We start from the raw sequence: 27,361 nt of genomic DNA on the forward strand, positions 1-27,361 counted from the left end.
CACATGTAACCACACCAGTCCAGGACCTCCACATCTGGCTTCTTTACCTGCAGGATCGTCTGACGGGGAGAGGTGCTTAGGAGTATTTATGTCTGTAATAAAGCTATTTTGTGGGGGAAAACGTATTCTGTTTAGCTGGGCACAGGGTCCCCATTGGGTAGGCTTGGCTCCCAAGTGGATAGGCCTATGCCCTCCCAAGCCCACCTGTGGCTACGCCTCATGAAATCCATAGGGCCTACCAAATGTATTTATATTGACTAATTTCATTATATGAAATGTAACTCAGTACAATCTTTGAAATTGTTGCATGTTGTGTTTATATTTTTGTTCAGTATAAATACTGTTAGGTGCTCCTAACTTTTTAAAGTTGAGAGCACCAGTGCTACCACTTTAAAAAGTAAATGTGGAGCCCTGAATGAAATACAGTACCTTAGCCTACACAAGAAAACATGTATGCTTCTGCTTTTAAAAGCTGATTCAGTGAGTTGTTATAATGTTCAGTTTATCACATATGATGAATTCTACTCACTATAATATGTATTTGCTTGAACAGAACCACACATAGGGCCTAACTTTGTCTATTATCTGGCTATAACTTGGGCAAAGGTTATTATGAGAGTGGCCTTGGCTATATCTGTTGAGGGTGTGTATTTCTATCTGTGTCATAAAACGTGTTGTGTTGTGAGCAACTTAAACGGAAGGGACACTTCCTGCGAGTGTTGGGGACCGGCAGGAAGATGGATCCAGCATGGCCAGACGGAACGGAGACGCTACCCAGATACAATTAGAGGACGAGAAGGATGACGGTTTCTGGAGTGGAGGAATATTGAAGGTGGACTGAACTTGAAAATGGAACAAAAAGGGCTAAAGTTGTAAATGAGTGTAGGTTTTTGGTTGGAATACAATTCACTAACAATTATGCTTTTTTGGGGAGAAGTGGTTTTGTTTTGATTTGTTGTGTGTGGAAAGAGCAGAAGGAAAAGGCATTAAGGCTCTACAAACTATCGACGTTTGAAGTGGAGTTTAGATTTTTGGAGCAGAGCCCCGTTAAAAGGTGTCATCGCAGGTGTCGCGTTGGATGTTGAGGCCTTGCGGTTTATGAAGGAACATATCAGGAGTTGTTGGAGCGCGCTGTCTGAACCATGTAGTGGATGGAAGAAAAGAGGAAAGCCTGTCTGTATTATTGATGTTTGACGAAGAGTATCTCCCTTCACATGTGAAGCTGGGATATGTGAGATATGCAGTGAGCGCTTTCGTGGCCAAGCCAGGTTTTGCCGGAATTGCAAAATTGTTGAAGGAATGTTGTTGAAGAATCTGAGGATGTACGGTGTTGCAATTGTGCTGGAAATCACATTCCCAATTCCTCTGAGTGCCTGGTTAGGGTAAAGGAGTTTAAAATAGCAAGGGTCAGGGCTGTACAGCAGGTCTCCTACATGGAGGCACGTGAAATAGTTGAAGGAGCGAGTGGAGCTGATGATATGGCAGTGGACGCCCTGCAGCCTTTGGAGATTCAGAGTGTCGTTCAAACAGTTGAGGGAAGCTGATATGCTGATCGTGAAGAAGGTGGATTTTGTGGCATTTGTTGCACATGTGAATAATTGTACTGCCCAACTGAACAAGAAGTCCACGAAACTGGCCATAATTGTATCTACGGCTGAAAAGTTATTGGGTCTCCAGTACATTGCACGGAATACTGTCCAAAAATGCTCTTCCTTCTCAGGTCCCATAGCCTGTGTGGATCAGAGTTGACATTTTAACCTGACTAAAGAAGAACATTGATTTTGTTTCTTTGTCTTTTTTTAATTATTTGGAATCAATATTAGTGTTGTCTAAAATCTCGTACACTACCCTGTACAGTGACGGCATGCACCTCTGACGTATGTTTGCGGACCACCATAATACCATAGAAGAAGAAGAGGAAGAACAAGAAAAGCAACTTGAGCAACAAGATTTTTGCTCATGCTCAGTGAGCAAGTATTTTGACATGTTCTTCCTCTATCAGTTGAACACACACACAGCAAACCAATAAGCTGCATTCACATCCCCTCCACATGCAGATATAGATAGATATCACACTAAGACTCTTGTTCCCAGCCTAACAAGCAAGGATAAACAACAGGTTATTGGCAGAACACTTGACTGATGGTAAGTTTTCATTTCAGTTTGTGGAGAAAGTCTGATACTCTTTGGAGAAGTAGTTGTTTTTTATGGTGCTTTGTAGCCTATTTGATCTCTTATTGATATCAGGGGTGATAACATCAAATCTAAACTTTGGCTCTCTGCTCATCAGTATACCATTTGACCATGGATTTCATGTGTTTCAATTTCTGTAGCCTATATGTATCTTCTAACATTTATTGTGATCATCATAGTGTGTATATCTTAGTGTGACATGCGTCACTTAATTGTAATTAGTTCCAGGTGCTGCCTATGTGTGTGGGGCGGTATTTTGTATATAAATGCCCGGAGTTAAAGCTTTTTGAGTCGATGCGACATGACGGCAAATTCAACATACAAGAACCATTTGAACAGCTTGCTACTACAGCGGGTGAAGGAGTGGAAAGAGCATGGAGATATGGACATTATTGGAAAGAGGGGAAGAAGGAAAGGATCTAAGGGTAGAGAGAAGCGGTGTGGTGGGGAAGATTGGTGTCTAGTACAAAAAAAACATACGCGGTAGCTCAAAAGTTTAACCCGGCGAGAGCGAGGATGAATTACCTGCGGTGGCAGGTGCGGTGAAACCGCGGAGTTCGAGCCTCATCCCAATGATGATAAAGATGATTCCGGCACAGTCGGAGTGAGATTTTTTGATAAGAATGGATCCTTGCCTACTGGCTGATCCATATGTGGTGTCAGGTTGGGTGACTGCGCCCTGCTCTCCGGAGCAGGGCGCAGTTGAAAGGAGGAATAACTGGGGTGGCGTTAAGTGTTAAGGAGGATCAATTGAAATTGAAGATTCCCGGTGTCTGTGATGCCCGCCATTTGGTGTGATGCAGACCTGGTGGAGAGCGTGGTAAAACAGAAAAGACACTGTCTGTCCTGCTGAGTTTTGATGCAGAGTCTACCCGACAAGGTCAAGTTGGGATGTGTCAGTTATTCCATGAGAGCTTTTGTCCTGAACCCATTACGGTGTTTTAGGTGCCAAGCTTATGGTCATGTTGTAGCAGTGTGTAAGAGGGAGATTTATAGATGTGAGAAGTGTGCAAGAGGGCATGAGACAAAGAAATGTGTAGTGTCAATTGAATAAGTTGTGTGTTAACCCATGGTGCTGGACATCAGAGGTGTCCGGTGAGAGAAAAGCAGGTTGAGGTGGCCATTATCAGAGTATTACAGAAGGTGTCATATGCTGAGGCAGTGAAGAAAGTAGTAGAAGAAGATGGGTGCAGGGTGAGGGATCCTAAGAGGCTCCCTGTGAGTAGGCCAAGATCAGTAGAGAGTGATAGGAATAACATGTGCTTCAGTAAGGTTGGTTTCTTAGCGTTCATAGCCATGGTTATCAACTGTACCGCAGAAATTGAACATAAATGGCAGAAAATAGATATCGGGGTGGCAGCTGCAGAGAAGACTTGGGTGTACGAGATTTTACTGAAGAAGTGTTACAAGGTGTGTTGAACAATAGTGTCCCGTCCTCCCAGGCTGCGGGCCTGGTGAAGGATCGGATAGGGACAAATAGTGGAATAGTGGTGCGGTTTTAATGGGTGTAGGGTTAGTTGGTAGAGCAATTTTTCTTCGTTTTTTACCATCCTTTTTCCTTTCCCTTTTTGTGTCACTAAGTGTAATGAATTCACACTCCAGAACATTAGGCGGAAACCAGTGGAGGCTGCTAAGGGGAGGACGGCTCATAATAATGGCTGGAACGGAGCGAATGGAATGGCATCAAACACATGGAAACCATGTGTTTGCTGTATTTGATACCATTCCACCTACTCTGCTCCAGCCATTACCACGAGCCCATCCTCCCCAATTAAGGTGCCACCAACCTCCTGTGGCAGAAACACAGGTCTAGATAAGAGAAATATACACTGCTCAAAAACAAAGGGAACACTTAAACAACACAATGTAACTCCAAGTCAATCACACTTCTGTGAAATCAAACTGTCCACTTAGGAAGCAGCACTGATTGACAATAAATGTCACATGCTGTTGTGCAAATGGAATAGACAACAGGTGGAAATTATAGGCAATTAGCAAGACACCCCAATAAAGGAGTGGTTCTGCAGGTGGGGACCACAGACCACTTCTCAGTTCCTATGCTTCCTGGCTGATGTTTTGGTCACTTTTGAATGCTGGCGGTGCTTTCACTCTAGTGGTAGCATGAGATGGAGTCTACAACCCACACAAGTGGCTCAGGTAGTGCAGCTCATCCAGGATGGCACATCAATGCGAGCTGTGACAAGAAGGTTTGCTGTGTCTGTCAGCGTAGTATCCAGAGCATGGAGGCGCTACCAGGAGACAGGGCAGTACATCAGGAGACGTGGAGGAGGCCGTAGGAGGGCAACAACCCAGCAGCAGGACCGCTACCTCAGCCTTTGTGCAAGGAGGAGCAGGAGAAGCACTGCCAGAGCCCTGCAAAATGACCTCCAGCAGGCCACAAATGTGCATGTGTCTGCTCAAACGGTCAGAAACAGACTCCATGAGGGTGGTATGAGGGCCCGATGTCCACAGGTGGGGGTTGTGCTTACAGCCCAACACCGTGCAGGACGTTTGGCATTTGCCAGAAAACACCAAGATTGGCAAATTCGCCACTGGCGCCCTGTGCTCTTCACAGATGAAAACAGGTTCACACTGAGCACATGTGACAGAGTCTGGAGACGCCGTGGAGAACGTTCTGCTGCCTGCAACATCCTCCAGCATGACCGGTTTGGCGGTGGGTCAGTCATGGTGTGGGGTGGCATTTCTTTGGGGGGCCGCACAGCCCTCCATGTGCTCGCCAGAGGTAGCCTGACTGCCATTAGGTACCGAGATGAGATCCTCAGACCCCTTGTGAGACCATATGCTGGTGCGGTTGGCCCTGGGTTCCTCCTAATGCAAGACAATGCTAGACCTCATGTGGCTGGAGTGTGTCAGCAGTTCCTGCAAGAGGAAGGCATTGATGCTATGGACTGGCCCACCCGTTCCCCAGACCTGAATCCAATTGAGCACATCTGGGACATCATGTCTCCACCAACGCGACGTTGCACCACAGACTGTCCAGGAGTTGGCGGATGCTTTAGTCCAGGTCTGGGAGGAGATCCCTCAGGAGACCATCCGCCACCTCATCAGGAGCATGCCCAGGCATTGTAGGGAGGTCATACAGGCACGTGGAGGACACACACACTACTGAGCCTCATTTTGACTTGTTTTAAGGACATTACATCAAAGTTGGATCAGCCTGTAGTGTGGTTTTCCACTTTAATTTTGAGTGTGACTCCAAATCCAGACCTCCATGGGTTGATAAATTGGATTTCCATTGATTATTTTTGTGTGATTTTGTTGTCAGCACATTCAACTATGTAAAGAAAAAAAGTATTTAATAAGATTATTTCTTTCATTCAGATCTAGGATGTGTTGTTTAAGTGTTCCCTTTATTTTTTGGAGCAGTATATGAATAGGGAGGCTGTGACCGGCCTCACACCCCAGGGCAGTGTATGCACCTTTCAGTTGGTTGCGATCCGCCAATTCAAATTTAAAAAAAGAAGAGTTCAGCTGACCTGTCTACGAGCTACAGGTTTGTGTGCTCTTGGAGGTCAAGAGTGGGGACAGTGTGGCCTAATCCAAATCCGTTGTAAGTGTTCTTGCGCCATGAGTCCTCATATCCCTCCAGATCCGCTCTCCGTCTTCCTGAGAACGCCTTCCTCAACTACGCACTTTTCTAATTGTTGTTGAAATTTGATATTGAATCTAACTATTGGATATGTTGTTTTACAAGCGGTAGCGCTGAAGATCATGTTTGATATGTGCAGAGCGCTGCGATTATTGCTAGTTGATTATTAATGGTGATATTGAGAGAATGGCTGCTTGCTACTACAGAAAATAAAAAATAAACTTGCTGCTACAGAAGAAAAAAAAACCTTTCTATTGCAATATGTCTTGTCATTTCTATGCTCCACCCCTGACGTGAAGAACCTGTGTTTTGTTCATGTTTAGTAGTATTTAGTATTTATCCGAGGACCTCACCGTGTCAAACAAGGTGGCGTAGCGGCTGCAACCTTCAACTTCCTACATTAGGCTAACTTGTTAATGTGTTCATCATTAATCTTTTTGTATGACCATACTAGGTTATTATGTGTCTGCTTGGTTGCTAAATGTATCTTACCATCAGTTATGTGTGTTAATCGCTGCAATTTCCTCCATACGCAGCTATTTGGATTGACCAGTTTCCCTAAAAGGACGTCGTATGTGACCTAACATCCCTATCCGTAAGGGTTGTGTCAACACAGCACGGTGTTGTCATCATCCTTATCAAGTCAAATCAAACTGTATTTGTCACATGCGCCAAATACAACAGGTGTAGACCTTACTGTGAAACACTTACAAGCCCTTAACCAACAATGCAGTTTTAAGAAAATAGAGTTATGAAAATATTTACTAAATAAACTAATATAAAAAAAAAAATACTATCTTTCCCATCTAATTTCCTGTGCCTAAGCACTCCTTCCTGACTTTCTACTCTCATGCTGCTCTCGTTCTGTCTGGATATTATAGTCAGACCGCATGATTATGAGTCAGTTTATTGTATTGGCATGATGCATAGATCATGCATAGGACTATTTAAATCCACACGTGGAAAAACGCAAGTCTCTTGTCTATTGTGGAACCCAGGTCAGCAGGTCACATTCCAACACACAGTTGATCCTTTTCTCAAACACCAGCCTGAGAGGCTTGTAGGAAGTCATGAGTCATAATGTCAAATTCAGAGTCACAAACTAGAAACTGAACTGACCCCATTCCAATGTCTAGATTATCTCTATTCTGTAGGGCAGGGATGGACAACTGGCGGCCCGCGGACCAATAAAAAATACAAATAAACACTTTTTTTGGGGGGGGGGGGCTCAGTCGGGGTCTCAGCTTACTGTTGAGAGTTAGAGTAATAGAATACACAAGGTCCAATTTCGAAATTTGGTTGTGCATCAGCAGTCACTTAATTAGCCCATGTCATCTAAATATTTTTAGATTGGTAAGTTAGTCTAGCGGCCAGCTATCTAAACTCGTAGTAAGCATGGTTGATATACCGACTGGAGTGGGGCCCATTGATCATCAGTTATCATATTGAAAACGGCACCCCCCTATTGCAAAATGTGTAGAATTGCAGGACAGTAGCTGTAAAACTGTTAATTTTTCACTCTGCCCCTTGGGAAAATGAGTAGAACTGCATGATATTAGTTATAAAACTAACTGCAAAATCCACCGGACAGCTGATGAAACTGTGAGTTTGCACAATCAAAGAATTTCTACACCAACTGTCAGAAACCGTCTCAGGGAATCTTATTTGTGTGCTCGTAGTCCTCACCAGGGTCTTGACCTAACTGCAATTCGGCATCAGAACCAACTTCAGTGGGCAAATACTCACCTTCGATGGTACGCGCTCTTCACAGATGAATCCCGGTTTCAACAGTACCGGGCAGATGGCAGACAGCGTGTATGGCGTCGTTTGGGCGAGTGGTTTGCTGATGTCAATGTTGTGAACAGAGTGCCCCATGGTGGCGGTGGGGTTATGGTATGGGCAGGCATAAACTATGGACAAGGAACACAATTGCATTTTATTTATGCCAATCTGAATGCACATAGATACTGTGACAAGATCCTGAGGCCCATTGTCGTGCCATTCATCCGCCGACATCACCTCATGGTTCCTCATAATAAGGCACAGCCCCATGTCGCAATTCCTGGAAGCTGAAAATGTCCCACTTCTTCCATGGCCTGCATACTCTCCAGACATGTCACCCATTGAGCAAGTTTGGGATGCTCTGGATAGACGTGTATGACAGCGCGTTCCAGTTTCCGCCAATATCCAGCAACTTCGCACAGCCATTGAAGAGGAGTGGGACAACGTTCCACTGGCCACAATCAACAGCCTGATCAACTCTATGTGAAGGAAGTGTGTCGCGCTACAAGAGGCAAATGATGGTCCCATCAGATACTGACTGGTTTTCTGATCCACGCCCCTACTTTGCGACCAACAGATTCATATCTGCATTCCCACTTGTGAAATCCATTGATAAGGCCCTAATACATTTATTTCAATTGACTGATTTCCTTATATGAACTATAACTCAGTAAAATCTTTGAAATTGTTGCATGTTGCATTCATATTTTTGTTCAGTGTAGATATAATGACGAGTTGCTTGTGCCACCGCCCTAACAATGGGATCCATTGCCCAAAAAGCGGAACGGTGGACTGTCAAGATCCCGTCTATTCCTCTCTTTAGATTGGTGGATACATGTTATTTTAATACTTTTTAAAATATTTGATGAGGAGTGTTGACGTCAACCACCTGTATTCAGTGGAGAGTGAGATGCATAGACCGTCTAACATTTCAACAGGGACAACTCCGATACAAAGTGCTTTTGCTCAAAGTTCCCGGGATATGTGTCACACACATCACACTTATATCAGTACACTCGTACAACCTAAGCATTACAAAACTTCTATTAGATCAAATTAGCCTTAGGTATCAAAATAGCAATATATTTTTTATCTTAACTAAATTCGACATACAAAAACATACAAAAACCATACAAAAACTCCTCACTTGCTTAATAAATAACGATCTGCTTAATGTGGACAGATTTTTGGAGGAGTAAACCCTCTCGCTTCGACTCTTCCTCTCTGCTTTAGGTAGGCCTAGACCAGAGTTGTATACTATGAAGCAAGCTAGATCTACTCAGGGTTTTCTAGAGTTAGTCAGCTTAAATTAGCTTCACATTTCAGCTCGGGTTTCATCTGTCCTTTGATGGAGGATATTGCTCATCCACCTGGCGCTTACTCTAGCCTCTACAGAATCGGTGTGCCCCCCCGCGGGATGGTTGAGCTAACGTGCGCTAATGTGATTAGCATGACGTTGTAAGTAACAAGAACATTTCCCAGGACATAGTAGACATATCTGATATGGGCAGAATGCTTAAATTCTTGTTAATCTAACTGCACTGTCCAATTTACAGTAGCTATTACAGTGAAAGAATACTATTCTATTGTTTGAGGAGAGTGCACAGTTATGAACTTGAAAATGTATCAATAAACCAATTAGGCACATTTGGGCAGACTTGATACAACATTTTGAACAATAATGCAATGGATCATTGAATCAGTCTAAAACGTTGCACATACACTGCTGCCATCTAGTGGACAAAATGTAAATTGCGCCTAGAGTCCTAAGCCTTTCTCTTGCATTTCAATGATGGAACAAAACAAAAAATAAATGTTTCTTTGCATTATCTTTTACCAGATCTAATGTGTTATATTATCCTACATTGATATCAAATTTCCACAAACTTCAAAGTGTTTCCTTTCAAACAGTACAAGAAAATGCATATCCTTGCTTCAGGTCCTGAGCTACAGGCAGTTAGATTTGGGTATGTCCTTTTAGGTGAACATTGAAATAAAAAAGGTTTGTAGGCTTGTAACTGCCCATGCTGAGACAATGCTGAAACATCAATCCATGTGCGACTCCGTGCCACATTTCCATTTGTGCCGAAATCAAAATGAAAGACAAGTTTAGGGAAATTCAGCAATGGTGGGGAAATTGGCTTTTTTGAAGTGCAGTCTTTATTTTATTACTGATATTCAATGCCGTCTTCGGTGTGCTTATCCCCCACTCCTATCAATAAAATAATAATATTTCCATACAAAAGTGTTACTGTGTGTGGAGGTTCAAATGCATTCTGTCATATTTAAATGTGTGATAGGTATTTTAACATTCAAAAAAAGGTTTTACAAACGAAAAAACATTGAGTTAATAAAGAATAGAATCAGTCATCTTCCTCAAACGATGGCGATGTAATCTTTGCGAGGTGGAGGGAATCTGATTTCATTGGTCCCCAACTTGTGGCTCAGACTCTTCATTCGGGATAAATGGAGTTAGCACGCCCTGGAGCAGGTTAGTTCTGAAGGATTCGTTGCCATAGAAATGTACCTGGCTAAAAGGTGAGCCACTTTCGTGGTACTGGTTATCCCGAGTTGAACTTGAGAGTGGACCAAAGTTATCTCGGTAAAAAATCTTAGCATGATCAATCAGCCATCTGCAGTGGCAATACCGCGTTTACTGCGATGCGGCCTCCACAGATGTCAGAGCAAACATACTTTTTACGCTTCGCAGAGCTGCTGTGAAGGAAGTTGCCAAGGAAGTGAGTTTGTGTTTATACAGGACCTCACGCCCCCACCTACCGTCAAAACAATTATGTAAACGCGGAGCTATACAGAGCACTTCGCGTTGTTACAACATTTGAGAGGCACACAGCAATGTTATATGGAGGTAGATTTGGCCTCCAGAGGTTCCGCGAATTGCGTCACACCCTCCATACGAATCCTCAGACCAAATGTTCAGATCGAAGCATACATTGGCTTTAACTCTTCAACCCTGATTTGTAGTATAGGGCTCTGAGCTCTGGCCTAAACCATCCATCGCAAGCCAAACAAAACAGACTCGAGGCAACAATCCCGTTGCAAGAAACATGAGCAAAGCAATGTATCTTAAGTTATTGGCCTCAAAAGGCACAAAAAAAACTTTAAAAAGCGTTCCTGTTTTACAGCCAAATTTATTTTTGTTCACCCTCCACACAGACACAAATATCACTCTTATCTCTTTAATGAAAGCAAAATTGTGTCCCTTGTACCTTATAACGTTGTTTATTGAACTATCACATAGACAAGACCAAATGGAAAGCAGTAGACTAGTGTTTTGGCAAAATATTCTAAAACTGTTTTCATCTTTTTTTTTCTTGCAGATATGGAACATTCAAGCATGTTCCTGTAACTGTCATTCATCATTGGCAACAATGAGTGTAGCACGTGACTCGTGTTACTTTGTAGCACAGTGCGAATTGTTTCAAATGTGATACATCTTGGAAGGTGTGACTTGCGCGCTACTACTACCGTGTACAGAATGGGCCAAACGTGCCGTGGTCTCTCGTACTCCACCGCCGCTCCAGGCAAAGCGAAGTGGAAACCAACCGAAACATCCAAACGACTCCCTATTCGCAGATGTACCAGCGAGGAGCGAAGGTGTGACCGGTTTTACAGGAATCGGAGGAAAACGAAGCAGTTGCCTTCGCCAAGCACAGGTCAACCAGAGGTAGGGCTGGTAATCGGATCAGGAAATTCGGAAACCCTTCGTGGTCACGGACGGGGGAAGTTGTTGAGAGGCCAGACTGAGTCGGGGGTAGTGGACCACACCACCCCGGTCGCCGAATATCCATCTGGAATTAATTATGAACATATACAGGCTCTCGACTGTGACGCTGTGAGCAAGGGAGCGGTCGACTCGTCCTTCGATGCGACGGGCTTGGAAACACGGGCCAGAGGATTCGACAGAACCCGCTGCGCAGTTACGCAGCGCAGCGGCCCAGAAACAACGGGAGAAGACCATGTCTGGAATGCCCCGGCTAGGGCCATGGAAAACCAGCCATTCGGATTTGATAAACAGGGTGGGGTTGCTTCGGAGGTCAGGGGGGTATCGGGGGCTGTACAACCGGATGGTTCAGTCCATTGGCGCACATCTGACAAGGAGAATTTAAGACGGACCCTGGCATCACTGAGCTTGCGTTTGGACGAACCTCTCACAAACGGCGTGTCAGAACCGATACGGTATGATATACCCCACACAGAGGTAGAAATGACCAAATCTAACTTTCTCACTGCTTCCCGTGAGCCCGAAGCTGTCAGGAAAAATGATCAAAACAGTTGTTCATTTGAGTCGGGGAACCAGGAGGACCCGTCGACCAACTCTCCAACACAGCCACACGGACAGGTCCAAAGTCCACTAGGTAGCCAAAGTTTCCCCGGTACTATCCCAAAGCTTATTATAACCAGAGATCTAAGCCCCAGTCTGACCCAGGAAACACTAGATCCAAGGACCATGGGACTCGGAGTCGGTGGATCATCGCTGGGACCACACGCCGATGAGTCCCCATGCTCGGACAGTGGCTGCGGAGGCTCCCCGGCGCTAATGCGCTTTCACAGAAAGCTCTCCAACTCGTCCTCCGCCGGCTGCTTGTCCTCCGCCTCGTCCTTTGAGGAGTCCGAGGATGACTTCACCGGCAGCGACATCGAGCCCAGCCTGTCCCCAGTCATATGCAACACGCTGGGCAGCCCAGACGAAGGCTCGGGGGTAAGTGTGCCATATATATATATTTTTTTTTTTTACTGTGCGATAAATGTGGTGGAGGTCTGCTGACTAGAGGTTTATCATCTGTATGAAGTTGCATACAAAAACACACAGTAGTATTATGTTAAACTCCTTTGCTATAATCGGTCCTAAATGTTGGCTAGAATTGCCAAAGATGGGCACATAGATATACACACACAGGCCTATTTACTTTCTGTACACAAATAAATAAAGAGCGTTGCACACTCTCTATATAAACTCCGGGTGATTTATTGGGGTAAACTCTCTTTATTTGTATAGCTTGCAGTTTATTCACAGTTAGTCAGCACCTCTACACGAGATCATTTCTCTGGGTGTATGCCACCTCGTGGTTTTTATTAGACAACATTCTGTACACACACACACACACACTTCCATGCTACAGTTGTATGCCCTCATGCTATTGATATAAGGCCAAGTCTTTTTTTTCAGTTATGAGATGCACTATGATTAAAACGAATGGCCTAATGCGCAGAGCAGACGTTCACTGGTTTATGCATGTTCCAGTACCACACCCCCATTTGTTGACTTACACACTGCATGTCAATAAAACACACAGCACTCAAAAAATGTTAATTCCTCCGTGTCAGATGTACTCTTAGCTGACGTCTCTGTATCTCACTCACGTCACATACACAAAGCCACCAAGGCCATGTGCTCCTACCACAGGGTGTGTCGTGAATATTATTAGGTCAATGGCTGTGTCAAGAGTAAAAAATAAAAAAAAATGGAACACGTATGGAGTTTGGAGTGCAATTGTATTTATACATAGATCAGAAAGGATCCGTTGGGAGTAAACAATATGATGGAAATCGGCTGGCCTATCAGAGGGCCAGGTTAACTTTTGGTGTCTCTTACATAATACTCCTAAGCCAATAAATAGGGCCTTTTTATTGGTGATCGTGAACCTTTGACTCCTGAGTGACTCTTCACCCATGACCCCCAACCACTATGACCCTTAACCGTGATTGTCGCCAATGAGCTCGGCTAGATTAACACAAGTTGTTCTTGTTTTGTCCCGTGTGTGATCCAGCTCTAGCCTTTTACGGTGGTAAATGTATGACGTTTCCCTCCCCAGTCAGAGGCCTTTGATGCGCCCTGACCAGAAATGCTTGGAATGACAGGAGCTCAAAAACAGGATGTCTTTCCTGGAAATGGACCAATTGAAAATCAGGCAAGCTCTCTTCCTGAACAGGAATGGTGTGAATCCTGGAAGTCACCACTGAGAAAGACTGTGGAAATACTAGAATTTCCACATGTTACATATCACCAACACACACACACACACATTTTCTCTCTCTCTCCCTGTTACTTTCTGTCTCTCTCTGAGTGCATAATCAATGTGCCTTTGTTTGTGAGAGAAACTACTTCAGAAGGACATCTGTTCAGTCCTTGTTTGTTCATGTCTCTGAGAGGGAGATGGCCTTCCGAATAACACATAGTGACTGATCTATTTCGATGGCATTGGTGTGTGTGTGTGTGGTGAGAGTGAGCCTTAAGAAAATGTACCCAAACATCCTGAATTCAGCACTTAAGCCATAGCTCTATCCCTTTGCTCAAATCAAATTTTATTGGTCACATACACATGGTTAGCAGATGTTAATGCAAGTGTAGCGAAATGCTTGTGCTTCTAGTTCCGACCGTGCAGTAATATCTAACAAGTAACCTAACAGTTTCACAACAACTACCTTATACACACAAGTGTAAAGGAATGAATAAGAATATGTACATATAAATATATGGCTGAGCGATGGCCGAACGGCATAGGCTAGATGCAGTAGATGGTATAGAGTACAGTATATACATATGCGATGAGTATTGTAGGGTATGAAAACATTATATAAAGTGGCATTGTTTAAAGTGATCAGTGATACATTTGTTACATCCAATTTGTAATTATTAAAGTGGCTAGAGATTTGAGTCAGTATGTTGGCAGCAGCCACTCAATGTTAGTGATGGCTGTTTAACAGTCTGATGGCCTTGAGATAGAAGCTGTTTTTCAACTGTACGTTGTTTCGCTCTCTCTTTTCCTGACACATTTGCTTTATCTCCAATTCGCTTTATCTTCTGCGAGTTCAGATATTTCCATATTTGCGTGTGTCTGTGTCATCCTTGTTAACGCGTGAATGTAGTCTAGGTGAAAGGGGGTTGGTCAGCAGTTACCATCTTATAGATCACCCCCCACTACTGTTATGGTTGACTATCTGGAACATAGCGAAGTACCGAGGAGTGAGTGACTGTACTAGGGCATCCATTTTGGATCTAGCTGGTGTGATACGGCACCACTGAGGAGTGTTGTCGCTTGTGGTAGTATTGGGGCCTTTGTTGTTATTGACTTACTGTAGGCTTTCAAAGCGTGGCCAAACCAGTTGTTAATTTTTGTGCTTAATGATGTACATAGTAGACACTTGCCTGCTCACACTATACATATTCAGAGTTTAAGGCACGCGCTCGCACACTACACACTCTGCCGTCTCACATTCACAGCTCAGAGTGTGTCATGGAAAATTGGGCTGAAGGCAGTTGCGTTGCTAGGCGACATCATTGCCATATATGGCGCTGTTTCTTTTTTTTCATTTTCTCTCTCTCCTTGGTCTGTATTTTGAATGTAACGTCTTGCATTATTCACATTTCTTTTAACCTATTTCGTAGTCTCTTTCTGGCTGCATCATCCCTTCATTTCTCTGACGCCATCTTCCCCCGTCTAGCCTTGCACCACGGCATAAGGTTTTCCGCTGATTCACAGGCAGTGGAACAGAATGCAGAGGAAAATATAGATAAGTGGAGGAGCGATAAAGTTCCCTCTCCACACACACACTCTACAATATACCCCACAACACATACCAGCTCATACAGAGCATGCTCCACGTGCATACACAAGAACCAACTGGTACACAAACTCCCGTTATGCAACTCACAATTGCGAACTTGCAGCACTCTCACACATATTTGTAAGTGTTCACAAAAGCAACACACATTTGTGTTAGACTTCTGTTTTTTTGGGGTGTGTTAACTGGGCTGTGGTTGAGCTCATGCCACAGAGAGCAGAAGGTTTGGTTTACATGTAAACGAGGCCTGAAAAAGAGCAGCATCACACCTAAAAGTAAGACCTCATTCAGCGATTTTTATTTATTTATTTTTTAATTTTTATGTTTTACTTTTCCTGTTGAAAAGCGATATCCCAAGATTTACTTAACAAAAGGTACATCTCAATAGGTGGTCCAGGTAAGTCATGACATAGTATGTGTGGGGGGGGGGGGCTTTCCTCTTTTGTTCTCCATTGCGCATCTATTGTTCCTCAAGCAAGGGGGAAGGCCATCAATCTGACATCACATTTACATTTTAGTCATTTAGCAGACGCTCTTATCCCGAGCGACTTACAGTAGTGAATGCATACATTTCAAACTTTTTATTTTTTTCCCCGTACTGGTCCCCCGTGGGAATCGAACCCACAACCCTGGCGTTGCAAACACCACGCTCTACCAACTGAGCCACACATCAAACTAACTCCTTGAAGTTTGCGGTTGTCTAAAAAAAACTATTTTGCGCAACATGTTGTAGTTTTTTTTACCCTCTAGTGTGTGTACTTTACTGTACACACACAGTACACACTTTATACTTGGGATATCACTTTTCAACAGAAAATAAATTAAAAAAATAGTTGGAGGACGTCTTTAAAGACCACATCACACTGGTGTTGTGAGCACTAAAACAGGGAGTACCCCCCCTTTGTAAATAAGAAGCTTCATACCTCTCTGAGGGACAAAGAGAAACCGGACAGCGGGGGAGGGTTTAGAGGGAGCTATAGGGGAGTACTCTAGTGGATTTACATTTTCTTTGTTTAGTCCGGATAGTCCAATCAGTAACAATTGCCACTGTTTTCCAAGGAGATCTGGGTTTGAGAGAGCGAGAAAGAGGGAAAAAAACCTGGGTTAGTGGTATTTAGAAATGTTGTTTTCCTCTGAATATCCAATCCAGTAATTCACTTTGGCTCCAGCATGATGACAAAACAGAATTGGCTACGTTAGGTAGATAGATGTCTTTTGCATTATACTCACACACTTCAAGGGTTTTGCCTTTTCCCCACTACTGCTCTCTCTCTTTCTCTCTCTCTCACTTGTCTCTCTGGATTTACACGAGTAAAATATGTGTGGATATTTTGAAATCCTTTCATTTTCAATTTAGCTAACAGAGCAAAAATGCTGTGTGCTGGTATTAAGGTAATTCTTGCATGAACATGTGGTGTGGGAGAGCCATTGTCTTTACACTATACTACTCAGGGGGTAGCTGGGGTAGATGTCTCCCACACGACCTCCGGACCTAGTCTATTTCCTGTGACTAGTATGTGTTGTCAAAGTAGTGTAGACTAAAGAGGTATTACAGTCATGTATGTCACTAGGGACTCTGGATTTCTGAGGACACAGGCTCAGTACAGGCTGATGGAGGGATTAGAGAAAGGGAGAGACTACTATAAACAGACTGAGAGGATATCAGAAAGGCAGTTGGTGTGAGAGAGGGGAAAGAAACTTGGAGAGGGAAAATTGACAAAGGGGGGCAGAGGTCATAATGAATTTGGAGGGAAAATTGAGCGTTAAATTACAGATTAGTGAGAGAGAGCGAGGAGGGAGAGTGACGAGTTAAAGAGCGAGCACGAGATGGGGAGGGAGAAGAGAATATCATGTAGGGAGACAGTGGTACAGTAAGAGGGTGACAAAATGCTGCTGAGAAGACCGAAACGAGTTGGTGTTAAAGATAAGGCAGTGAGAGAGGGGGAGGGCTCAGTGGGAGAGGGATTATAGTGTAACCTCATATGAGAGGGGAGGTTCACCAGAACACAAGTTAACAAAGCCAGGCAATTACATTGGTTGACTGCTAATGCTGCAGGGCTAACTGAGGGACAGATAGCTTCTATCAGTCAGAGGTAACGCTACATGCTCATGCTAGGCTAACAGTGACATACAGAGCGAGGGGCAAGGCTAAATGCTAACCCCGCTAGGCTAACTGAGGGACAGTCTGATGGAGCGCCGGACGCTCGTGGAGGTCACGTTTGGAGACCCTGTGCTGATGGTGCGGAGTGTGTGGGACTGGCTACGCTCTCACCTCCTCTCTGTGTCTGTGTGTGGCTGTGTCAGCGCCGGTCTGCTGCTCCACTACTGCTCTGTCTGCCAGGTAAGAGATGAGACGGAGAGACACAGATTAGAAGTACTGTTGGGAAGAGCTGAGATGGATGGGAGACGAATGTCAACAGGTGAGGGCAGGCTTAGATACAGTACGTTATACACTGGGTGGTTTTGATTGGCTGAAAGCCGTGGTATTTCAGACCATATACCACAGGTATGACAAAACATAGATTTTTACTCTTTTAATTACTACATCGGTAACCAGTTTATAATAGCAATAAGGGACCTCGGGGTTTGTGGTATATAGCCAATATTCCACGGCTAAGGGCTGTATCCAGGCACTCCACGTTGCCTAAGAACAGCCCTTAGCCGTGGTATATTGGCCATATACTACACCCCCTCGGGCCTTATTGCTTAAGTATAGTATAACTAGGAGGTGAAGTCAGATCACCCTGGTCTTCTATAGTCATAGATATAATATACGTAGGTGTGGACAGGTGAAGACGTCAGGACCACGTTGTCGAACGTCGCCAATACAAATGCCACGAATAGAGCCGACGTGATTCCTTATTCGACTTGTCAGAGAGGCATGTTTGTTCCACATAGCGTATTTATATCTGAACATTCCACAACGCGCCCCTGGTGTAAATCCAGCATAGAAGGCTGTCTTTCTCTCCAGGAGTAGCTATGAGCTGGGCAGGTACACGGTATCTCCTCTCTCTGGTATGCTGGGTAGTCGCTGCTACAGACCCTGTCCTATCTAGTTGAGGCAGGTCTCTACAGGTGAGTTAGATCATCCTCCTACAGCGAGAAATACATCTGCTTTGGCATGAGCTAATATGGACGGGTCTGTAGGCTGGGTCAGGTGTATATTGTCTCTGTTAGGTCCGACACAATCAAATCTTGTCTTTATTTGACCAGGTTTGTGACACCTAGGAGCTGTCTTTTTTTTATTAGGAAAAAGTGTAATAATGTCATGGGTGTTAATAAGGTGCTCTGAGTTGACGTCTCCATCTGGGCTAAGGCGGTGGTAAGCCAGGGTGGATTTATGATGATGGTTGCTGTCCGAATAGACGTCAGGGCTGTAGGTCAGAGCTTCACAACTGTTAGTTTTTGACCTTGTGGTCAGAACAGAGCTTTTCTGTTCCTCTTGTGGACAACACCGATGTCCAGAATGTCACTACTGACGTGTGTGTGTGTGTGCGCGCGCGTGTGTGTGTTTCATGGCTGCTATCGTTATGACAGAAGCCAGACGCATTCCAAGAGTGTGGTGTAGGATGAAGGGAAGAAAAGACGGAGGAAGGGGCCAAAGGGACAGAGCCCTGCTGTTAATAGTGGAGTAGAGGGGATTAGGATGACCGCGGGAAGCAGTGAGTGAAGGCAGGAGAGAGAGAGAGAGAGAGAGAGAGAGAGGGAGAGTGATACTTTGATGAAGGGAAAAGTATGGGGATTACGAAAAGGAGAAGTGAGGTCAGAGTTTGGGCAAGAGTGAGGGAAGGAGAAAGAAGATCAAGTGAGAGGTTCCGTGTCATCAGTCTCCTCTCCAGGGTCATTCAGGTCAGGTAATAATGAAGGAGGTGGAGATGGGAGGATGGGGGGGTGAAATCTAATAGAGGGGACTGAGTTACATCTGACCCCCCCCCGGCCATTCATTAAGCTGTCTGGCCTGAACTGCAGGAGAGAGCGAGTGGGAGATAAAGGAGTGGATGAGAGAGGGGAGTGAAAGAGGAGAAGATGGCTGTTTAGAAGGGGTATAGACCCCCTGGAGTGGCACCCAATGCTCAGCTCAGAGAGGGACAGAGAGAGAGAATGATAGATAAAGTGATTGACTTAGCTGAACGCACAGGTAGATATGTATAGGCGTAGGGTGACTAGGCAACAGAATGTAAGATAAAACAGAGCAGCAGCAGCTTGCATGTGAGTGGGTGTGTAGAGTCAGTATAAATGTATGTGTATATTATGTACGAGTGAGCAAATGGAGTGTGTGTGTGTGTGTGTGTTGGAGTGACCGTGTGTGAGTGTGCATAGAGACAGTGCAAATACAGTCCATGTGGCTATTTTGTTAGCCATTTATCAATCGTATTGCTTGGGGATAGAAGCTGTTCAAGAGCCTGTTGTCCGACTTGATGCGCCGGTACGTCTTGCCGTGCGGCAGCAGAGAGAATAGTCTACGGGTTGGGTGGTTGGAGTCTGTTTCCTGTAGTCCATGATCAGCTCCTTGGTCTGGCTGACGTTGAGGGAGAGGTTGTTGCTCCGGCACCACACTGTCAGGTCCTCCTCCCTGTAGGCAGACTCATCGTCGCCGGTGATCAGCCCTACCACTGTTGTGTCGTTAGCGAACTTGGTAATGGTGTGTGTGTGCGCGCACTCGTGGATGAACAGGGAGTACAGGAAGGGACAAAGAACACGCCCCTGTGTTATGGGTCAGCGCGGTGGACGTAATGTTGCCTACCCTCACCACCTGGGGTCGGCCTGTCAGGAAGCCCAGGATCCAATTGCAGAGGGACGTGTTCAGACCCAGAGTCCTAAGCTTGGTGACGAGCTCGGAGGGGATAATGGTGTTGAACGCTGAGCTGTAGCCAATGAACAGCATTCTCACATTGGTATTCCTCTGATCCAGGTGGGTGAGGGCAGTGTGGAGAGCAGTTGAGATTGCGTCGTCTATGAATCTGTTGGGGCGGTATGCAAATTGGAGTGAGTGGGATGGCGGTGTTGATGTATGCCATAACCAGCCTTCCAAAGAACTTAATGATTACAGAAGTGAGTGCTACAGGGCGGTAGTCATTGTGGCATGAAGCCTTAGAGTTCTTAGAAACAGGGATGGTGGTGGTCACCTTAAAACATGTGGGGAATACAGACTGGGACAAGGAGAGGTTGAAAATTGTGAGTGTGAATGTGTCGTCTGCTCTGAGGCAAGGGTTATGTTTGGGTTAAGCTGGTAAAGAGCTTTAGAGCTCGGAAGTCTCTGTTGGCATTGACCAGCCACGGGACTCTGACTACTAGGCTTACAGGCCTGCTCTGGCTCTGTTCTTTACCATGCATTCAGTATCCACAGTGTCTCATAGTAGGAGTGTTGATTTAGGATCAGTTTGCCTTTTAGATAATAATGAATAATATATTTTTTATTTAACCTTAATTTAACTAGGAAAGTCAGTTAAGAACAAATTCTTATTTACAATGACGGCCTACCCCGGCCAAACCCGGACGACACTGGGCCAATTTTGCGCCACCCTATTGGTCTCCCAATCACGGCCGGATGTGATTCAGCTTGGATTCGAACCGGGGACTGTAGCACTGAGATGCACTGCCTTAGACCGCTGCGCCACTCGGGAGCCCTGGACAGATCCTAGATCAGCACTCCTATTCTGAGATATTTTATGAATAGTCTTTTTTTTTACTACTCCGTTCCTCACTCTCTGCATTCAGCACAAAGTTACAGCAGTCCAGTAGAAAGAATGCGTGAGTGTGGAATCAGGCAAACAGACAAACATTGTCTGGGTTTGTTTGGTTGTAGTGGGCTGTAGTGAAGTGGGGCATGCATTCTTTCGCAGACTGGGGATTGTTAATGATCATTAAAGACTGGTTTATGATACACTGTCCTTCCACTGAATTACTTATTTGATGAGGACCTCTGCCTCCCTCTTCTTTCTCTTGTCTCTTTTCTCAAACATTTTGTCTTCCCTACCTTTGCGCTCTCCTTCTGTCTCTCTATCTGTCTCTGTCCCTATCTCTTTCTGTTTCTCTCTCTCTCTCTCTCTCTCCCTTCTGTGAATTCCCACACACATACAGTATCATTTCCTAGTCAGTGACGTGTGTGTATAATCGATGCTGTGTGTTCTCCTCTGCTTGCTTGCGTCAAAGGCCCTTGCATAGTGACCTTGCTGTATTTTTCCAATAAAGATAAACCAACTCTATACACACACACACACACTTACTGCACGTACACACATTCACAGATACCCAAGCAGACTCGCAGCAAACCCACACACTCCCACACCTACTCAATCAAACTCACACAGTGTTCCTGTGTAGGCCAGGGGCGTGTGTTTTCGTTATTATTCAGATTTTTTTACTGTGGAACCAGTGTGATGGTTCTGGTCAATGTTTTGCGAACGGGGGCTGTGAGAAACGTTGTGTACCTGGCCTTGGCTCAAGTGGGCTGGGACTTCTCACTCTCTCCCTCCTGTCGATTCTGCATAAATGTCTCTGTGGTGTGTCTTTTTTAGATCATTTGTTTTCAAACTATTTTGACCAACCTCTCAAATGGTCTTATGACCCACTGATAAGTGAAACAACATTTTCTATCCAGTTTTCTGCTGTGGCCCGAGTAGGAATGAGTCAGGACAACCATGTTTAAACCACTAGTTTAGCTGACTGGTGGTGTGTAACCCATCTTGTTGCATCTCTCCTTCCAGACCAAGCAGTGGCAGAAGCTGAAAACTATGGTGCACTGGTCTCCCTTCGTTGTGTCCTTTAAGAAGCGCTATCCCTGGGTGCAGCTCGCCGGCCACGCAGGTATACACCACTCTTTGTTTCTCTCTCTCTGCTTTCTCTCTCTCTCTCTGTGTGTTTCTCTGTCCCTGCTGACCTTTCTTTCACACATTCTCTCTGGTCTCTCTCTCTCCCTCCTCTGTCTCGTAGGTAACTTCCATGCGGGGGAGTATGGGCGTTTGTTGAAGCGTTACTGTGAGTGTGAGCAGCTGTGCCTGTCGAAGCTGATGGGGGACACACTGCGGCCCTATGTCCCTGGCTACTACGGCGTGGTGCAGAGGGACGAACAGGACTACAACCTAATGGACGACCTCCTGGCTGACTTTGACTCTCCCTCCATCATGGATTGCAAGATGGGCAGCAGGTGAGAGAACAGGGGAAGAGTTTGTATTTATTTTTTAATTATTATTATTTTTACCCCCTTTTCTCCCCCTTTTCAATCTTGTCTCATCGCTGCAACTCCCCAACGGGCTCGGGTGGCGAAGGTCTAGTCATGTGTCCTCCGAAACATGACCCTCCTAACCGCGCTTCTTAACACCCGCCCGCATAATCCGGAAGCCAGCCGCACCAATGTGTCGGAGGAAACACCATTCAACTGACTACCGGGGTCAGCCTGCAGGTGCCCGGCCCACCACAAGGAGTTTCTAGAGCGCGATGAGCCACGTAAAGCCCTCCCGGCCAAACCCACCCCTAACCTGGACAACGCTGGGCCAATTATGTGCCGCCCTTTGGGACTCCCGATCACGGCCAGTTGTGATACAGCCCGGGATTGAACACGGGTCTGTAGTGATGCCTCTAGCATTGCGATGCAGTGCCTTAGCCTGCTGTGGCACTCAGGAGGCCCCGAGTTAGGTGTTTCAGTACTGAGCTGGAAAATAATAGGCAGAATCTACCACACATCCAAAACCGATTTAGTGAATGCGCTGGAGGCAAAAATTAGCTGAGCTTTCAGTCAGTCCACCTTCATCAGTGCAAAACTAAATCCTGCATGCCCTGAGACTCTCCAGGACCAATGCTGGAGAGGAGATCACTATTGTTAGGTAACTCCGCTGTTCGATAATGAGCTGGCCCACTAACCCTGTCTTCCCTGTCCTATCAGGACTTACCTGGAGGAGGAGCTACTGAAGGCCAGGGAGCATCCGCGGCTCCGCAGGGACATGTATGAGAAGATGGTGGCCGTGGACCCCGGGGCCCCTACGGATCAGGAGAGAGCCCAACAAGGCATCCTGAAGCCCAGATACATGCAATGGAGAGAAACCCTCAGCTCCACTGCCACCCTGGGCTTCCGTATCGAGGGCATCAAGGTCAGGGGGCACACTGGGTTATACTGGGGGTCAAAATGAGGGGATTGGAAAAAAGTAGTTTTAGTTTTTCAAATGCATGTGCACAGTAACTTGTTCCAGGTCACAATAATGAGACAAGGAAATGGGTATGATGGATCCGCACTCAAAAAGATATCACATAAAGCTTACATCATTTTTTATTTAAAACGTTTATTTTCACTGCATCAATAACGAGACTAAATACTGTTTGTCATTTGTGCTGTGCAGAGAGCAGACGGGACGTGTAACACCAACTTTAAGAAGACCAAACACAGGGAGCAGGTCATGCAGGCCCTGGGAGACTTTGTGGATGGGAACATTCAGATCCTGGTACGTGTTTCTAGAGGGACATTTAGCCAGGTGGCACATAAGGGAACTTGAGTTCTAGGGGAGCTAATCAGCCCCTTCAGATTGACCGTCTGTTTGACTGTCTCCCCTTCTCTCTCTGGTAGAAAGTCTACCTGCAACGTCTGAAGGAGCTGCGATCCGTGCTGGAGAAATCACAGTTCTTCAGAACACATGAGGTAACACACAGAAACGCCATTGAACTCTGCTTTTCTTACTGACAATAAATTAAGACAATATTTACAGTAATGTTCGGTATGATTACTTTCCCTCAACAAACCTCTTTGCTGGGTTATGATTCAATGTGATTGATATGAACATGATTGAAATTCCTTATTAAAGCTGCAATATGTGACTTTTTGGGCTACCTAACCAAATTCACATAGAAATGTGAGTTAAAGATCTGTCATCCTCATTGAAAGCAAGTCTAAGAAGCAGACGATCTGTTCTATGTGCCCTAATAATTTTATTTGATTTTAATTGAACCTTTAACTAGGCACGTCAGTTAAGAACAAATTCTTATTTACAATGACGGCCTAGCACGGCCAAACCCTAAACCTATTTTACTTTCAGTTTTGTACACCAGCTTAAAATACAATATTTTTTTCGTTATGGAAAAGATATTTCAAAGTGGTTTAGATGGTATAATGATTCTGTACACTATACATGCTTGTTTTGTCACAAACTGAAATTAGGCAAACTATTATAATTTTAACAACCAGGAAATGGTGGAGCGATTTCTGCATAGTGCAGCTTTAAAACACTGACATACTGAACTCGACTGTCCTGTTTTCTCCCAGGTGGTGGGCAGCTCCCTGCTGTTTGTGCATGATGCGTCGGGGCAGGCCCGTGTGTGGATGATAGACTTTGGGAAGACTGTGCCCCTGCCTGACCTCCTCACCCTGGACCACCGGACCCCCTGGATGGAGGGCAACCACGAGGATGGCTACCTGTGGGGTCTGGACAATCTCATAGACATCCTCAGTACCATGCTCCCCCCCAGCCCTTGAGAGAGAGAGAGAGAGAGAACACTCTCATCTTTGTCAGAGCAGAGGATGTCGTTGGGGTCGAACAGATGGAACTGGTCATTACCCAAAGTAGATGTGAGACTGGAGAGATGGAAAAGACGATGACCGTGAAAGAGAGCGAGGGAGCACATGGAGCAGGGTGGACAGAGTGAGGAACCAGTGGTGTGTCATCCCTTCTCTCATTATAAGAGCTATGACGTCAACTATCACTGCCACACACACACACTACCTGCATATTATCACAAGTATGATGATAATGTACTGAACTTTTCCAATGAGATATATCCTCCTCAAGTGACCTTAGAGGAGCAATGTTTTATTTTCACTATGGACCACTTGACTTTATGCTTTTAAAACTATTTTATATATATGTCAACACTAGAAACACTGGAAAAACATGTATATTTTCAACTTTATCCGGTGCTCAGCCTTTTAATGTAAATACAGTTCTATTTAATTTGTTTGGCTTCACAAATAGCCTCTTTACTCTTTGTACTTTTTTTCTGTGCCTAGATAGGTTTTTTTGTGTTTTTTTTTTATCATTCCAAAGTTTGCTGGAGAGTTAACCCAAAGTATGAACTGATGTGTGTAACATATTTTTTTCTAAGTTGGTTTGACCCATGGTGAAAACTGGAAGCTGTTGTTGATTAGTCTGACCTGCGTATTGGCGGAGTTGACCCAGCAGATAAATTAACAGTGATTCCCAACCAGGGGTACTAGGACCCCTGGGGGTACTTGGTCCATCCACAGGGGGTACTTGAGAAGACTCAGGAGACCATAGGACTACTGGTAAAATGCACACGAGGGGGTACTTCAGGGGTACTCTGGGCAGAGCAACATTCAGTTGGTGGTACGGTAACACGAAAAAGGTTGGGAACCACTGAACTAATAGATAAGATAAATGTTTTTTCTTCTTTAATTTCCCTCCTAGTGGGCACATGCCTTGGTGGTCACGATAACTAGACTGTATTGCACAAATGGGTACCTCACAAAAGCCACTGAACAAAACTAGCCCTGCCTGTGTGTCCCTGAATATGGATTCGGTCTGGTGTCCCAGGTTCTTTTATAAGCAAACCATTTCCCGGTGAATGTCAGTTGACTCATCTGTATAATTGTGATCATTACTCCTTTAGTTCAATGATACTTACTTTTTCTGGGATGGGTAACGATTGGCCTGACAACTGAAATTACTAGTTGAACAAGTCACCTGAAACTGGAATGAATGAGCTACTGATTCTTATGACACGTTCATCCACACATCAGACTTTAATGTGAATCTGATTTAATATAGAATGATTGAGATCAAAGATGACATTGTGGTGACTATTTTTTTCTAATTGAAGGAGGATTCTGAATCTGCCCTTCTTTTGGTACACTTTTTCTTGAGATAATGTTGGTTTAACACTACCATTCCTCTAAGTTTAGATATAAATATGCAAACACAAACGACAGTGACAGTCGTCAGTTTTTAATGCGTTTCTGCTGATGACCGTATTTGACACCTTTTCTGAACGGTGTCAGGTCTTGTGTCTCTGGATTTGTAGATCTGTCAGCCAACATTCCCATCCAAGTCTTACTCCATATTTTTCAACAGTCAGACAACAGTGTTTGTGTATTTGTGGTGTGAGCAGATTTCTCTAGCTAGGAAATAGAGGGGTTCTGTGTGTGACTGACTGATATGTTGATGTCAGCATTGACATCATGGAACTGGAATCCTGTTTCTACTGTTGACATCTCTCAAATATTCCACACCATAAAAGTACACATTTTGGGAGTATATATTCTGGAACAATGTATTGTTTACAAAGTCTATCTTAAGTACCATGTATCCTCTTCTTTATCTTAACCTGACAGTTACCAGCTTTCAGACTGCTTGGGTTGTGTGTGGCTGAGAGCTGGACTGTGTATTAGGGTAGGTCTACGATGTATATTTTATCGTTTGGATAAGTCTTTCCTCTGTGCTGTACTTCAGGAGACAGTGCATTACAAGATGCTGGGGGACACAACTATGAATGTTAAGAGGATTGAGACTGGTCCTTGCTCTCTTTGTCTAGAATACCATGGATTGCAATAAACTGGAACTAAAAGCTCAAGTCTTTCTAATCTGAAACCCCTTGTCTCCACATTATTCGACACCAAACTTATCAGAAGTATGAATCATATTGATGGAAAGGGTTTTTACATTCCCCTACGCATGTATTTGGATAGTGAAGCAAATGTATTTTTTAATGTGGCTCTTTTCTCCAGCATTTAAAATTTGAGATACTGTTTCATGTTAGGCGATAGTATAGAATATCAGCTTTATTTGATGGTATTTTCATACATATGTTTTACCATTTGGAAATGAAAGCACTAAGTATTTGGACAAATTCACTCAGTGTATTAAAGTAGACAAAAGTTGGGCAAAACATAACCCAAAACAAACTGCATCCAACGAGTGTGTAGTCACAAGCTTGATGTAGTCATTGCGTGTAAGGAATATGGGACCAAATACTAAACTTGACAACTTTAATACACTAAGCGACTTTGTCCAAATACTTAAGACTTAACATGGGGGGAGTTAGATACATAAAGCGCTTTCATTTCTAAACAGTAAAACCGATATGTATGAAAATACTGTCAAATAAAAGATGACATTCTGTACTGTCACCTCATGAAACATTTGATCTCAAATCCAAAATGGAGTATAATTTAAAAAATGTTAGCTTCACTGT

At 44.5% G+C, this 27,361-nt stretch overlaps 1 protein-coding gene across 2 annotated transcripts; it reads left to right on the plus strand.

Annotated features, from left to right (window-relative positions):
* Positions 1 to 1,960: 1,960 nt before the first annotated feature.
* Positions 1,961 to 26,757, plus strand: LOC123729224 (inositol-trisphosphate 3-kinase C). Of its 2 annotated transcripts, XM_045703499.1 has the most exons (8): positions 1,961 to 2,145; positions 10,924 to 12,305; positions 21,877 to 21,976; positions 22,103 to 22,316; positions 23,052 to 23,256; positions 23,503 to 23,604; positions 23,727 to 23,798; positions 24,420 to 26,757. In XM_045703499.1, exons 2-8 carry the CDS (start codon positions 11,082 to 11,084, stop codon positions 24,627 to 24,629), a joined length of 2,127 nt encoding a protein of 708 aa, XP_045559455.1. In that variant the 5' UTR covers positions 1,961 to 2,145; positions 10,924 to 11,081; the 3' UTR covers positions 24,630 to 26,757. The 2 variants fall into 2 exon arrangements, with proteins under 2 accessions (XP_045559455.1, XP_045559456.1); XM_045703500.1 differs by lacking the exons at positions 1,961 to 2,145; positions 10,924 to 12,305 and adding an exon at positions 16,669 to 17,510.
* Positions 26,758 to 27,361: the final 604 nt, after the last annotated feature.

This window comes from Salmo salar, chromosome ssa20 (genome assembly GCF_905237065.1).
Source record: "Salmo salar chromosome ssa20, Ssal_v3.1, whole genome shotgun sequence".
Lineage (NCBI taxonomy): Eukaryota > Metazoa > Chordata > Actinopteri > Salmoniformes > Salmonidae > Salmo > Salmo salar.

What these genes read in the sequence shown, in the direction of transcription:
- LOC123729224 (XM_045703499.1), top strand. Translation starts at nt 11,082, where the DNA reads ATGGGCCAAACGTGCCGTGGTCTCTCGTACTCCACCGCCGCTCCAGGC. An exon ending in GCCCAGACGAAGGCTCGGGG is followed by an intron (nt 12,306 to 21,876) that starts GTAAGTGTGCCA and finishes CTCTCCTTCCAG; the next exon opens with ACCAAGCAGTGGCAGAAGCT. An exon ending in TCCGTATCGAGGGCATCAAG is followed by an intron (nt 23,257 to 23,502) that starts GTCAGGGGGCAC and finishes TGTGCTGTGCAG; the next exon opens with AGAGCAGACGGGACGTGTAA.